At 33.9% G+C, this 15,624-nt stretch overlaps 2 protein-coding genes across 8 annotated transcripts in view; both read right to left on the bottom strand.

The window, feature by feature from the left end:
- The window catches only part of LOC111634730 (inactivation-no-after-potential D protein-like), a 43,390-nt gene that overhangs the window by 17,727 nt on the left and 10,039 nt on the right, over positions 1 to 15,624 (bottom strand). For 3 of the 7 annotated variants that reach the window (XM_023379571.1, XM_023379570.1, XM_023379572.1), the window contains exons 3-4: positions 10,514 to 10,689; positions 9,676 to 10,406 (exon numbers count right to left, since the gene is read on the bottom strand). The exons of 2 other annotated variants lie outside the window; for them this stretch is intronic. In XM_023379571.1, coding sequence (XP_023235339.1) covers positions 9,905 to 10,406; positions 10,514 to 10,689 — 678 coding nt within the window. In that variant the 3' untranslated portion in view covers positions 9,676 to 9,904. Of the gene's footprint in view, positions 1 to 9,672; positions 10,407 to 10,513; positions 10,690 to 15,624 lie in introns of those variants that run through there. 2 more of the 7 variants (XM_023379566.1, XM_023379569.1) reach the window with 2 other exon arrangements.
- Positions 10,705 to 14,382, bottom strand: LOC111634731. The gene has a single exon (XM_023379574.1). The coding sequence runs from the start codon at positions 11,690 to 11,692 to the stop codon at positions 11,060 to 11,062; it is 633 nt and encodes a 210-aa protein (XP_023235342.1). The 5' UTR covers positions 11,693 to 14,382; the 3' UTR covers positions 10,705 to 11,059.

The raw sequence follows: 15,624 nt of genomic DNA, 5'->3' as shown, positions 1-15,624 counted from the left end.
TCTGATTTAAAAAATAAATAAAATTCAGTATTAAAATTATAATTATTTACATTAAAAAACAATGTTGAAAATCTGCATACAACATGATTCATATTTGGAATATCTTCACATATTATATGCATGGTGTGGCAGAAAAGTAATGAGACAAATTTACTTTTGCAACAATTTTATTTTATTTTTATACATTAATGTTATCTCCTTCAAAGAATTGCCTGCGGCTCCGCGGTTACATTCCTTTGGATGTTATTGACAGTACCAAGATGATGTCTTTTCAAATGGGTTTTGATCTTGGGGAACAAAAAAAAGTCACATGGACTGAGATCAGGTGAATAGGGGGCCTGGGGAACCACAGGAATCTCTTTTTTTTTTGTCAAAAACTGGTTGATGGAGATCACCATGTGACAGGGATTGTTGTCATAATGAAGCATCCAAGTGTCCACAATGTTCTGTCTGACAAAAAGAACCCTTTTTCCGAGCCTTTTAAGGACTTATTTATAAAACACTTGGTTTACAATTTGCCCTGGAGGCACAAATTCTTTGTGATACTGTCAAAAAAAAAAACAAATGAGCATTCACTTTTGATTTGCTCATGAGAGCTTTCTTTGGTCAAGGGGATTTGTCAGTGTGACACTCTTCACTTTGATATTTTGTTTTGGAATCATACTCGATTCATTACCAGTGATCACACAACTGAAGAAACCTGGGTCTTTTTCAATTCTGATGAGGTCAAGGCACACATGCATCCAATTGTCTTTCTGTTCAATTGTGAGGTTTTTTGGTACCATCTTGACACACACCTTTCTCATGCCCAAATCTTGAGTCAAAATCAGATGAAGAGTAAAATGATTCAAATTTAACTCACTACTCATCAGCCTCAATGTTAGTCGATGGTCTGACTTCACAAGAGCCCTCACTCATTCCAGATTTTCCACAGTTCTCAATGTTGAAGGCCTCCCTAAGCGAAGTTTGCCTTCTACTGCTTCTTGGCACTCCAAAAATGCTTTGTGCCACCGAAAAACTTGTGCTCTTGATAAGGAATGTTCTCCATAGGCTCGTTGCAACTTTTTGTAGATCAAACTCGCAGATTCATTAAGCTTAACAAAATTTGATGGCATTTCACTGTTCCATTTTCTGTAATGCAATACAAAAACAAAACTTCACTTATCACTCTCTCTAGGATCACATAGTTACCCGCATGAGGTTTGAAACTGTTACTGAGCATCTAGGAGGGACTGACATACAAGCTACATGAAAGGGAAGCCTGCAGTATTGCCTGATTGCTGTCAGTGATGCAAATCTCATTACTTTTCTGCCACACCTCATATGTTATTCATAACTTCACTTACATGCATACATATATATATATATAAGTATAATATATTATCATNAAATTTTGGTCAGGATTTGCCCATGGTGGTGCTGTCTATCTCCTTAAAGATGTTCTGTAGGGGAGAAGAATAGCCAACAATTATGCATTCAGCCTACGAGTGATTCCTAGGACAGTCCTCTGTTTTAAGGTGAAATGCATCCACAAGGGTCCTATGTTTATAACCAAAAGCATATAATTTATATTACATTTAATAATTAAACTATTGCTGTGAACCAATAAATATAAAACTACTAAAAACAAAACTTGACAAAAGTCTGTGTCGCAGTCATCATAAGGCTTGTAGAGGATATTCAAAAAATGACTTCCATACCACTGAAAGAGAATTGGTGTGAGATTCTGACCAATTAATTAGTTAAATTAAGAAAAAAAAAATTAATATACAGTTAATTACAAAGTGTAAAAAAAACCACTTCTTTTTCCCACAACCTGGCCTTTCGATTTCCCTCTGACCAAGAGATAAAAATGATTAAATAACTGTACAAATCAACAATCTTTAATAATGTTTTGAATAAGTTTCGAGAATAAGTCCAAACAAATGATTATTAATGGAGAAAATGTCAAAATCAATTAAATTATGAGGTAAGAAGAGTCACAATACCTCATTGATGATGTCTATAAACCTCAGATTTGTTTGCCTTATATGGTAAAAAGAGTTAGAACATCTTGAAAAAGTATCAACAACCTGGCTGAATCATAAAATTATTACGGCCCGTATCAGTCGGACCAGTGACACATCTTGACCTTAGACCACATTAAATCAAAATCACCTGATTCTATCCCATGTTCAGGGAGAATAAAAAGAACTCGCACACAACCATCGGGGCAATTGTCCAAAGAATCATCCCCTTGCCTGTTGCCATCCAGAATCCCAAAGAAAAGGAAACTACATTAAATGAGGACTTTACCAACACTATGTTAAATGAGGTATTATGATTGACCATTTTATTGTAAACTCTCTCTCGCGGTCTTTAGTTTGTAAGTAGATAAATAGTCATGTGGAAAGCTGGGTCCTTACTGACCCATTTAACTGAACAACTGTTAATTATTCTAACCCTGATTGTATTTTTTTGTAATCGTTTGTTTTATATTAAACTTGTTAAGTTATCTAAATTTTTGATTTAGTGAATGTCTCTTCAATCCGAAAAAATCTTTTCGGTAGACTACCTCACAGCCAATTCAGGTTATAAACTCCTTTTATTGCTTTTTACAGATGCATTTCGAGCTAGGTTAATTTACTAGCTCCTCCTCAGTGCTACAAAATAAATTAAATTATAAAAATTGATAAAAAACAATTCAGGTAGATGATGTTACAATAAAAATAAAACCACATTTTATAATACCTTTTAAGAGTTTCCATGAGTTTCTAATTTTTTTCACACTTATACGGAACTTTTAGTCCCGTTTACAATATTTTTACCAGCTTATACAATTATTCAAAGGGTTTGTATCTTGTATTGTAAAAAGGTCTGTTTGCTACCTTATACAAATTATAACATATAGTGACTTTTTACAAATGTTTAAACAAATTTTTTTATAAAAAACTAAACATTTGTAAAAAGTCACTATATGTTATAATTTGTATGTTATAAGGTAGCAAACAGACCTTTTTACGATACAAGATACAAACCCTTTGAATAATTGTATAAGCTGGTAAAAATATTGTAAATGGGACTAAAAGTACCGTATAAGTGTGAAAAAAATTAGAAACTCATGGAAATTCTTAAAAGGTATTATAAAATATGGTTTTATTTTTGTTGTAACATCATCTACCCAAATTGTTTTTTTATCAATTTTTATAATTTAATTTATTTTGTAGCACTGAGGAGGAGCTAGTAAATTAACCCAGCTCGAAATGCATCTGTAAAAAAGCAATAAAAAGAGTTTATAACCTGAATTGGCTGTGAGGTAGTCTACCGAAAAGATTTTTTCGGATTGAAGAGACATTCACTAAATCAACATTAAAAACAGCTAAACCATCGGAAAATTCAGAACATCTAAATGTTTGTTTTTATCTTGCATATCACCAACACCTTGTCAACAACCTAGCTAACCCTACTATTATCATCCAGCATCGGAAGAAAGTAAGAATGCCATCCATTGACACTGTGAACAAATCTTACTGATCCAATGCCAATTGAAGGGGAGAAGCCTTGCACTTCCACCCCAGCTTCTCACATTAGTGTCCTTGAAATTGAGAGAATGCCCTAGACATGCCACTTTGTAAATATAGAATGCTTCTGTATATCATATATGTTGGTGATTCCCAACTTTTTGGATGATTCTAGTTTGGTCTCATTTAGCACTTTTATATCCTTGATTGGCAAGAGCATATGCTACTAAGGCAATGGACAGGCTAGAATTCTTGACATCATCCTGGTGTTCTTTTAAATGCTGCTCTAGGGATCTCAGGGATGCTCCAACCTAGAAAAGGTTGGAGCAACCATTTTAAGTAAGTGCGATGCTTGCAGAAACTTGATTGCTTGCTCGTGTGGAAGTTTTCTGCAGCAAACAAGTGCACATGCATGACATCATTCAAAGCATTTAACATGGCCAGATTGTAGAAAGCTTGCAGTACCCAGTCAGCATACATGTATTGTGTACAGGGCAGATCTATATAGGGACTAATAGGGCTTAATCCTTGGGCCCCCAGTGTCAAGGACCCACAAAAATTGAATTATTATTGTAAATTTTTAATACTTTTTCATTATAATATATTTCATGTGTGTAGATATAATGGGCTTTATAATAGTCTATACTTTTTTATTCACACCGAATAAAATTTCTGTCTATTATTTAGTGCTAGAGATAGGTATATTATTCTTATTATAACTTTCAGCATACTCAAAAATTTTGGTCAGGATTTGCCCATGGTGGTGCTGTCTATCTCCTTAAAGATGTTCTGTAGGGGAGAAGAATAGCCAACAATTATGCATTCAGCCTACGAGTGATTCCTAGGACAGTCCTCTGTTTTAAGGTGAAATGCATCCACAAGGGTCCTATGTTTATAACCAAAAGCATATAATTTATATTACATTTAATAATTAAACTATTGCTGCATTTTAAGGTTGATTAGGTGTGTTTATTAGTTTGCATAGCAGCTGTGAATTAGTCAATGCAGATAATTATTTGAGTTTGTCTTTCCAAAACTTCATGAATTGAAATGTCATGTCATATTCTACCATGATGAGTGCACTCTCTCATTGAAATTTGAATTTTCATGCCATGTTAAATGAAGCTTTCCCAAACAGATGAACAGACAAAAATGAGCATATTCCATGGCCTTCATGATCACTGAATATTCCCTGCATATTCTAATCTAAAGAAGGCTTTTAATATCATTTGACATTACATCTCTAGAATTTTTTCTTGTAAAGTCACATTAAAGGTCATGCCTATACAATTTTGTTCTGAAAATTGTATCTTGAATGATCTTTAATGTGACCTTACAAGAAGTGAGTGTCTGGTTGTTGGGGTCTGGATCTCAGAATTCACCAGGTAGTTAGTTACCTGGTGAATTCTGAGATCTTTGGTTGTCACTAACTTTTTGACAGCAGCTTCAGAGCTAGGCAGAAGGTCTGCTGGTGCTGGCTTGCGGTCTGTGACTCCATGGTCTAGTAGTAGGCCTACTACTTATGGATTATAGTTGGTGACTTTAGAGTTTAGTGCCAGGCCTGCTGCTGCAATCTTACAGCTGGCTACCTCTGGAATGGTAGGCCTGTTGTAGCTAGTTCAAAGCTGGTAGTTTCTGCAAGCCTGCTGTTGATGACTCACAGGGAGCTTGATCATAATATTGGTAGTCCCAGTAAGGAGATTATGCTAAGGTTTATCCAAATTAATCCCCAACATTGCAAGACAACTTCTGAAGTATTGAATCACATGTGTAATGACAATGTTAAGTATTGGCAACACTATTGCCTTGGGGTAGGGGGATATAAAAAATGGCTAATAAAGGAACATTTGTCTTTTGGCTAGCATCTTACATAAGGGAAGTGCAATAAAGACAATTTGAACAAAGTCATGGGCTTGTTCTTTTCATAGTAGTAAAGACATAATAATACTAGCAAATGAGCCCGGTATTGCTTGGGCAAACAATTTGGATGATTTGATTGTACATTTGAAAATTAAGTTATTACTATCAAAAACAAAAAATCGCATCTAAAATAGTACAGTGGAAACCATTCTTCAGGTTAAGCCTTAATCCTCTCTCTCTCTCCCGTCTGCAGGGGAATTTCAAAAAATCCCTTCTTAGTGTGCATTTTCATGATGTACCCTGTGTACCAAATTTCACCTCTTTATGTTCAGCAGTTTGCTCTGGGCGATGATGAATCAGTCAGTCAATCAGGACATGTAATTTTATATACAGTGAAAACTGCTTAGGCGACCACCTGCATTCGACGGGCACCTGTCAAAACGGGTAAAAATTTCTGGCACAGAATAGTTTATCCATAGAGTCTTTGTGTAAGTTACCTGTATTAAACGACCACCCGTGTAACGCGACTGCGGGCAGCAATTTTTGGTCTGAAACAACATACAACAACTGTAATAAGCGACCACTTTCGCAAATGTATCTGGTCTAAACTATTGTAAGAACCCATCTCAACAACGTTTCCACCTCCTAATATAATGAATTAGTCTAAACTCTCGTTCGAACCCATCCCGGGCACTTCTCCCACCCTTGAAATTAGGTGCAGGTGTTAATAAATTAGTCTAGCAACAAAGGAAATTCATTTCACTTTGTTGGAAAATGTCCAAAATGCAAAGTGCTGTCGTTAGAAGATCGTACTAGAGTTATCACAACAGCAATTAGCGGCAAAGTTTAACTGTGGGAAAACAAAATTTATTTTACCCTAGACCTACAGTATTTTCCTTGGGGGTGTAAAATATTGTACACGATACAATTAATCGGCTGATCTCATCGTTTGATAAAATCTATTTTTATTTATTTATTTTGAAGCTCATATACAGTACACGTGCGATAAATAGTTTCTGTATCAACCTACCTTATTTCCACGATATTTTTAGAAAAATAATATCCAAGTAATTTTCGCAGGCAAAATATTCAAAAAACAATAAACGCATTAATGCAAAAATCAGTTTTACTTCCTTTTTCGATTCCGCGATTGTAATGAAATCGTATAATGAGAAAAAATAATAAAATCGTTTTATTATTAATTAATAATTTTTCTTATTGTATTTAATTAAGAAAATATTAAATATTAAAAAATACAGTATTTTTAAAGTTAAAATAAGATTAAACTAACAAAAACCAAAAGCAAAGTGATGGAGAGATAGGACGCGCTTGTATATTGATGACGTAATACACGTAACTGAGGAGCAAACGAAAAGAACTGAGTCTAATTAATTAAGTCAGAAAAAAGAAAGTGTGCATTATAATCGAGAAAATGCGACTATTGTATTAATCTTTAAAATATTGGTGTTAAATCTGTCTTATAATATCTTGACGACTCCTGTAAATCAGGTTATCCGATAAGAATAAAATACAATACCAATATAGCCCTATCATTGAAAAAATTCGCTTATTTTTGCTCATCTCGAGTTTTGCTTAGTAGAAATGGCTGAAAAGTGTGCAAAATACGTACAGAAATACGGTATTACAGCACCACCTGTATTGGACGACAACCTGTCTAAAAGATCACTTTTTGAAGGAACTGTGGGTGGTTGCCATAGACAGGTTTTACTGTATTTAGATTCTTTTCAGAGGTAAGGTTAGGGCTTGTCTAGCTTATGCGGTAATCTTTACTACCACTCATCTGATAAGGATCCACAAACTTGCATTTTTTATTGGTAAACACGTTCAAGTATTCCCTTAACTCAGATCTCTGAATAAGAGTTCTAGTTGTATGTATAATGGTAGATGTTAATGGTGCTAAGAAGGAGATTTAGTCTCTTTTGCCTATCCTCTTTATAATTTAACTCTTCTAGACATATGAATTCTGGATCTCATTCAAACTTCTGATTTAGAAGGCAGAGTGGAGGATTAGTGTGTTTTTGATTTACCCTCTGTTACATTACTGACACATTGGCCCATATGAATAAAAATGAAGGAAATGCTAATAAGCACAAGACAGCTACTGACAATGCCTTGTGACAATAAATCTTCCAAAAACACTTAAATACTAACAGACTTATTTATTTATTATCAATTATTTATTGTGACATTGTCACAATGCAGGCTGCAAGTTTTTATCATATTTTTAATTTGTTTAATTTAAAATATATGCTCTTCACCTCAAATTAGTAGTGGCTTGCCCTTGTATATCATACTTTTCCTTTAAACAAAAGAGTTGTGCCAGTCATCTATTAACTGCTTTCAGGGGAAATTTTTGAATTGAAATAACATGACTTCTGGTTTGCATTGGAAGTTCATTTATAGTTAATCAGGACATCCTGACTCTAAGGTTTCCATATCTGGTCTCATCTTTCGTCTATCGAACTCAGTTCTTGAGATTAAGGAAAGACAGGCAGACAGCTGACAGTGGGAATTTATAGGTCTATAATTTTTTCAAATTGCAGCCCAATAAGGTAGAAGTAAAAGCAAATGCTTTGAGCAAAAGGTAGAAGCAAAAGCATTTCATTTATTTAGAATGAATATTGATTACCTTATACTTCCAAGCAAATGCTTTTGCTAAATGAGTAAAAGGTTCTTAACATGCAAGTTATGACACATTTAATCTCATCCTTATGTTTTATTTTATTAGCTGTATTCAATTCCTATTAATCATACATGTGCTGGCTTTCATTAATTACTGTAGATATCCAATTAACATGCACCTGGTATCACAAGTAACTTGTATGTTTAATGTAAGTTTTCCTTTCCGATGAATTTACTCATCATCATGAAGTCTAGGTTTTTCTATTTCTATGTGGGTACAGTCATTTGCACCAATTGCAGCTGGAAAACAGTATTTATTTTGCCATAGCTTTTTGGCAATTTATTTTTGCAAAAAGCTATGGCAAGAATGATTTCAAGAATGGACAAAATAAATGACAGAATGATCAGTTGTAGAAAATTTTATCCAATGATTATGAGCTATTATTTTTTCCACAACATTGCTCACAATTCATGACACTGTTGACTGCTCTACACCAAGTTTTTGTCCTATGCCTTTTTGAATCTAGGATCATCTAAATATCTTAACCCTTTCCACTCTGTAAGCAGTAAGAGGGCTTTTTAGCAAGTCCATTATGAGTTTTTTCAGGCTCACAATGGAGTGGTCAGGTGGTGAGGACAGAGCCCAACATATTCAAAAGGACATCCCAAAATATTCCTGGAGTATTTTCAACCTGTCTGGATTTGATACCATGTCCTGAGTGGTAGGTTGCCGTCCTAACTGCTTAGCGATCCAGCCATCCCTCTTTTGAAGCTATCAAATATGCTACACTTGAGCATGGCATCAGTCCTGCTTTTTTTTGCTGGATAGATGTTAAATTGTGTCACTATAGTGTGATGATTTCCTTTTTTGGAACCTCCTTGAGAGCATCCATAGTGTGAGGTTACCTTCAAAGTGATATCCTTTCACTCTTGTTGTGGATTGTCCCCTGAGGCATCTTAATAATTCTGAGTTGTATGCCCAAGTTTATGCAAACAAACCTTCTTCAAAGAGGCCTGACTTGTATACAGAGCTGGTACAGGTGTAATAGCTTAAATATCAGTCTGACAAAACTGTTGTTTTCTTTATTCACAAGAGAGCTTTAAAAAGTTTCTCTGAACCTCTTCTCTGTGGTAAAAGGATGCAGCTTTCTTCTTCAGTCAAGTACTTTTGGATTTTACATGACTCTAACCTAGGGGTGGCCAACAGTTTTTGCCCCCGGGTTAAATTGGAAAGAAAACTTTTTTCTCAGGCTAAACCAGAGGCTGCCCTAGGAAAATTTTGAGGTGGTGCAAGATCTCATTGTGGTGTCACCCCGTAGAGACTAAATTGTACATAGAGATTACAGATACATTTTTCACATTATCATGCTTTATCAACATTCTATGCTGTACTTAAGAGATTTGTAATGAAGGTTAACTCTAAACGCACAGTGAGTTGTTGACTTTTTTTTTAGGCGTCAGAATTTTTCATTGAGCTATTTGGACTTGAGTAGCTAATATTGAAAGATTAATCGCAGGCTGCATAAATTCATTAGACGAGTCGTATGTTGGCCATGCCTGCTCTAACCTGTTATGGTCACCTTGAAATGATTATAGACAACAGGGTTGGCATGATTTTAAAAAAATGTTTTAAAACATTTATTAAAACATGTTTTAAAACACAGGCATTGGATTTAAAACATGGTTTTTTTTTGGAAATAAAACACTGGGATCTAGTATAATAGGAAAAAAAGCAGAAAAACTTCAGTGTAAGACTCAAGAATGTACAGAATGTTTTATTTAACATAAAATACAGCATTTTTAAATGTTTCTTTATGAAATGGCATTTTTAAGATTTGCATATACAAAACCAAAACAGGATTGCCAGCAGTGGCTTCTTCACCTTGAAGAATTTCTTATTTTCAGAAATGTACAATGCTCAGTAGTGTTTGTTTAGGTACTTGAAAACTAACAAGCTTTGCTGCCTTTTCCTGTTCAAGTCGATTTTTAAGTTTTGTATGAACAAGTCTATAGGTAGAGAAAATTCTCTCAATTCCCGCTGAAGAAGCCACTGCTGTGTTCAGCTGTGTAACTAATTTTAAAACAGGTTCATCAATTCTGTCACGTAGTGACTGCCACCATGTAAGAGGAGTGATATTAGTTAGCACAGACTCTGCAAACATGTGTTGCAGAAATGGGCTAGTTTTTGCCAAGTATTTTAAAACTGAAGGCATAGCATCTGGGTAGTGAGCATGGCACAGAGTTAGTGCAGCATCTTTCATACTGTCTGTGAGCTTTGCACCCTGGTATCTTGGGTCCAGAAGATTTGCTAAAAAGTGATAGTCTGTGATAGCCATATCAAATCTATCTTTGGCTGGTTGTGTGACTCCAGTGGTCCCAAGTTGTTGCAAGTCACTTTGAACACTATAAAAGTAATAATATCATTAAATGTATAAAATTAATAAATTTAATGAACACAGTTTTGAAATTAGATTGATTACAAAAAAACAATTCTGTCTAATGTAACTTACCCAAACCATAATTCAATTCCTTCACTGATTGTGCAGTCATTTCTTTGCATTTTGTCTAATGCAACAGCAATGATCTTTAAACATGTCAGCAAATCTTCAGCACCACGCTTAATTTCAAGGTTTTGAACTTTGACTACAATATCCTTGTGAATTACAAGCCTGTTTTCATCGCAAACCTGTTAACATAAGATTTGTAACTGTTTTTAGGATTAAACACTCGATACTCATTATTCAATACTCATTGAGTACATAAATAGAATTAACTAGCATTAGAGTAAACAGTCAGTTTACAAAACAAAATAATTATATATTTCATCTCATCATTATTACTCTAAGTATATTATTACTATATTACTATAAGTAATCACACTTCAACACAACTAGTATATGCTTTATGAATTAGTGACTTTACCCACAGTACAAAATAAGAAAGTAAAAACAACTTAAAGTAATGATAGTACCTTCATTAGGATAGGCCAGTCCTGAATGTATGACTCTAAGCAATCAGCTAAGCTGTTCCAAAGTACAGTACATCCTGTGGTAATATTAATCCTTTTTCACTGTCTCTTTGTATTTGGCTTTCGGGAAATGATGATTCCGGAAGTATACAATGATGTGCTTAACTTGTTCATTAACCTCTTTCATATTGATATCTTGAGCCAGTAAGTTTAAAATATGAGCAGAACCTCCATAAGTGACAATATCTAAATTTTCTGTCATTACTAATGTTTCTCTCATTTTTTTCATATTGCTTGCATTGTCACTTACCAGGCTTCTTATTTTACAGCCATACTTTTGATTGCATTTTTTTATTGCTGCAGTTGCAATAATTTCTAAGTAGTTTGATGTGTGCTTTTCTACACCTGTATCAACTGAGTCAATCAAATGAACTGTTCCATTAGGATCAGTCACACAGACACAAATCACTTGTTCATTATGGACATTACTCCACCCATCAATAGCCATACAGACTGTAACATCCTTTAACTCATCAGCTGATTCATTCTCAATGGAATTGTATACAGTGTCCAGTAAGGGTCCCCCAATTTCCTTTTTCTGTGGAGGGTCATATCCAGGTCGCAACATCTGACAAAATTTTATAAATTCAGGGTGTTCTACATGAGTAAAGGCTGAATTGGTGGCATATATAAATTTTGTGCATTGGAGATCCAATTGCATTTTTTTTTTTAATTAGTTGATGTTTTCACCAGAGGCGGCATAAGGCATGGTCGACGTGGGCCACTGCCTACGGCCTCGCTGTCTGAGGAGCCTCGCACTTTGAAGGTTTATGCATTACATAAAAGCCGTAAACTCAATGAAAAAATTTTACTCGTCATAAAACGATAAATATATTGACATACCAAATTTGTTATTATTTGTCTAGCAACATTTGCTGGCGTTGGGTTGCTATCGCGGGGAATCCTTGCCAGCCAGAGCTAGGGATTTCCCATTGTGTTTGTTTATGTTACTTTCATGATTCTCAAAGGCTAGAAAGCCAATCAAAGTATCGCAGTAAAGTATCCCATAAATAGTGGAGTTAAAACTCGAATATTAAATATTAATCCCAGGGCATTTTTTACACTTTGCAGTTGTCATAGCTAGAATCTGTTGTTGGTAGACACAGCTAATTCTTCTGTGGCAGCAAAAACATATTTTGGTTTTATTCAGAAAATTTATTTGCTATTTTCAAGTTCCAGCAAATGCTGGGAATTAATCAAAGGCAAATTAAAGCTTACTTTGAAGCCTTTATCAGACACGAGGTGAGAAAGCAGAATCGAGGGATTGAAGGCCGTATTATTGCAATTTGATGTCGAATGCATCGAAAGCTTAAAAAATCAAACGGAACAATCAGACACACTCAGTGATTATGATTCAGTTTTAAACGAAATTCTCAGTTTAGAATTTATCATATCATTACATGTATGGCATGAGATATTTTTGCATGTTAATATCATAAGCAAATTATGGCAATCTTTACAAGTCCATTTAAGCAATACTCTTGAACATTTGTGTACATTTTGTGACTGGATCAAAGAATATCGACAAACTGGATTCGAAAAATGCTTGTCTGATGCTCTTCGATTTATTGAGAATAGCAGTTATGAACTGCCAAAAGACTTTAAAAACGAAAGGGTAGCCAAAAAGAAAAGGATGTTCGATGATGAAGGCAGCGATCAACCTATACAGTCTCCCAAAAGCAGGTATGAAACAGATTTTTTTAACACCATGATTGATTCTGTAATAAGCAATATGAATTTGGGATTTATGTCTTTAAATCAACATTTTGAAAATTTTGGTTTTCTCTATGATCTAAGCAAGTTAAAAAATATTCCAAAAGAGCAAATATTAAAAAACTGTCAAGATTTATACTTAGTCCTGCGAGTGAGTGAGAGCAGTGACTTATAACCTTATGAATTATATGAAGAATTACAAACAATGATCCCAAATTTACCCAACTTCATTAAAGATGTGAAACAGCTGCTCCAATACATAACAGAAAATAACTTGAAAGAAATTTACCCAAATATTTACATTGCCATTTGAATTTTGTTAACAATACCAGTAAGTACTGCCTACGCTGAAAGGAGCTAATAAAAAATTATTTAAGAAATACAATGGGTCAGGAAAGACTTTCAGCTTTCGCAATTTTATCTATTGAAGCATAAATAGCATATAAGCTGAATGACGATACAATTATTAAGGAGTTCAGTAAGGCTAAAAGCAGGAAATTTCTGTTTCTTTAATTTTTTTTAATGTTAGTTAAAGAATATAGTTTGCATTTTTAGGAATAAAAATTTGACAGTTTCAACTGCTTTTTATTTTATAAAATCAGTCTTCTTGCGCTACCAGAGGGCCTTGCGAAATATACCTTGCCCACATCAAATTTAGGTCTTGCCCTGCCGCTGGTTTTCACAATAAATGAATTAATGCATTGCAATTTTACTTTGCTTTGGGATGCAGTGCCAGTGCCACTAGTAGAGCCAGAAGTGATGGTGGAGCACTTCCCACTAGTTTCAGACTCAGGCTCCTGACTTTCTGACTCCTGCCAATCTAAATAATAAATATAGAAACAAATTAATTACTAATTAGGTGTATGTTTTTAAAATTACTACTATATACAGACGTGTGAAAATTATTAGACTCAAGTCAGACCAGTATAATATAAAATGATACATTTTAGGATAAGAACCAAAAATAATACACTTTATGCATGAGTCTAATAATTTATGCACTTCTGTATGTTTAGTTCACAATGATTACAATATGTAATTGTATACTACTGACTTTAGTTTCCGAGGCCTAATTAATTTCCGCTCAGAAAATTTTTAATCCATTGATTTTTAAATATTAAATAATTATTTCCACGTTAAAGCGAATCTGACAGCTGAAATAATTGCCGGGGAATAAATACACCCAAAAAAACGTGTTTTTATAGAAAAACTATATGAAAAATCTAAAATAACCAAAAAATGCTTTTATTTGATAAATATAGCTGCAGGGATTGTTATTCTTTCATTTGAGACGTGAAAATTCACATGTGCAGTCTACATTGTTTACAAACCAGTTGACAGTATAACACAAAATTTTTGATATTTATGCTATTAAAATTGGGAAGAAACTGAAAAAAGGTATATATAAAAAGTCTATTGAATAAAAAACAAAAACAACCTGCTGATGTCATAAAAATCATCCAATAGTATTTTAAAAAATTTTAATGAAGTCAAAACAGTCCTATAAAAGTTTAGAACGATTTCATTAATTTGATTAAAAAACTCTCATAAAAAACAATGAGGCAATTAATATGGTAAAAAACGTTATAAAAAACTTTTGCAGCAAAAGTAATTAATAAAATTTTCATAGGTCATAGATAACAATGTATATGTACTAGATCATACATTTTTGGAAAAGGACTGTTTTTTTGTAACACTATGTAAACTGCCTGAGAGGGCAGAACTATGTAACTCAGGCAAAGAATTTAAGAATATCTATATAGGTACAAATTGAGTTATGACCCAGGTAAAACTTTATAGTTAGCTATAAAAAAATAATTAAAACTTATAGGCTAATGGTTCAAAATACTCACCCAGCTGTTGCAATTCCTGTATATCATCCTGTAGGTGGTTATCTTCAATATGTTTTTTCATATGAGTGACTAATCCAGCCATTTCTTTCCTACATATTTTGCATTGCACTCTGCATGCTGGTTTTCCTGGATTTCCAGAAATTAGTTTGTACTGGTTCCAGATATTATCAAGTCTTCTTCCTGCACTCATTTTTTACTTAACAAGTAACAACAATAATAATGATGTCTTTTTCCATCCAAGTAATATTACAATACATTAGCTGTATTGCTAACAGTATTAACTGGCATGTGCTGTCAGGAAATCTCCTCTTAGTGATAAAAGTCGGCATGTCACGTGCTTTTATGACCCATGACAGTGAGAAAAATTTCCCATTCCCACATTCACGTTTAGCTCACAAGTCAGAAAAAGTTTATTTACTAAATTTATGTAATAAAACATTTTTTTAAAAATTTAAAACATTGTTTTAAAACAGTATTTTATAATATAATATAAAACTGTTTTAAAACAAAAAAATAAAGGTTTCTAAATAAAACGTGTATTATTGTTTTATTTCAAAAAAAACATAAATTTGCCAACCCTGACAGACAAGGCCAAACATATCATCTAGTTATGTAGAGGATATTTGGAATCTACAACTATAATTTCCTCTTGAATTTTTACTATGATGGTTTGATCTAAAATAGTTTATTTTGCCTTAGTTTGGTGCCCTAGGGTGCTTTGTAAAGATTGTCAGACTAAACTGCAAAATTTTCAGCATACTGTATGGCTCACTATTACTATACTTTGACTCCATGGTGCCTAGTCCCAAGTTATATGAGTAGTAGCATAATTATGTTGAGAATATCAGATGGTATCAACTTGTTCAGTAAGACCATTCACTATATGGTATTCTCAACATGTTCATGTTTCAACTGACATAACTTGAGACTAGGCACCCAGAGAGTTCTTGAGTTTCTGTTAAATCTTTTCTGCACCTATTCATTCAGACTGAGGTGAGGCGGGCTCTTTTTAAGTTCAAGTGTACTG

The sequence above is a fragment of the Centruroides sculpturatus genome, unplaced genomic scaffold, assembly GCF_000671375.1.
Source record: "Centruroides sculpturatus isolate CEXI.00-Female unplaced genomic scaffold, Cexi_2.0 scaffold462, whole genome shotgun sequence".
In the NCBI taxonomy this organism is placed as follows: domain Eukaryota; kingdom Metazoa; phylum Arthropoda; class Arachnida; order Scorpiones; family Buthidae; genus Centruroides; species Centruroides sculpturatus.
Note: the sequence above shows the minus strand (reverse complement) of the source record. Positions and strands in the feature narration are given on the sequence as shown.

Excerpts from the sequence above, each read along its gene's own strand:
- LOC111634731 (XM_023379574.1), bottom strand. The coding sequence starts at position 11,692 with ATGCAATTGGATCTCCAATGCACAAAATTTATATATGCCACCAATTCA.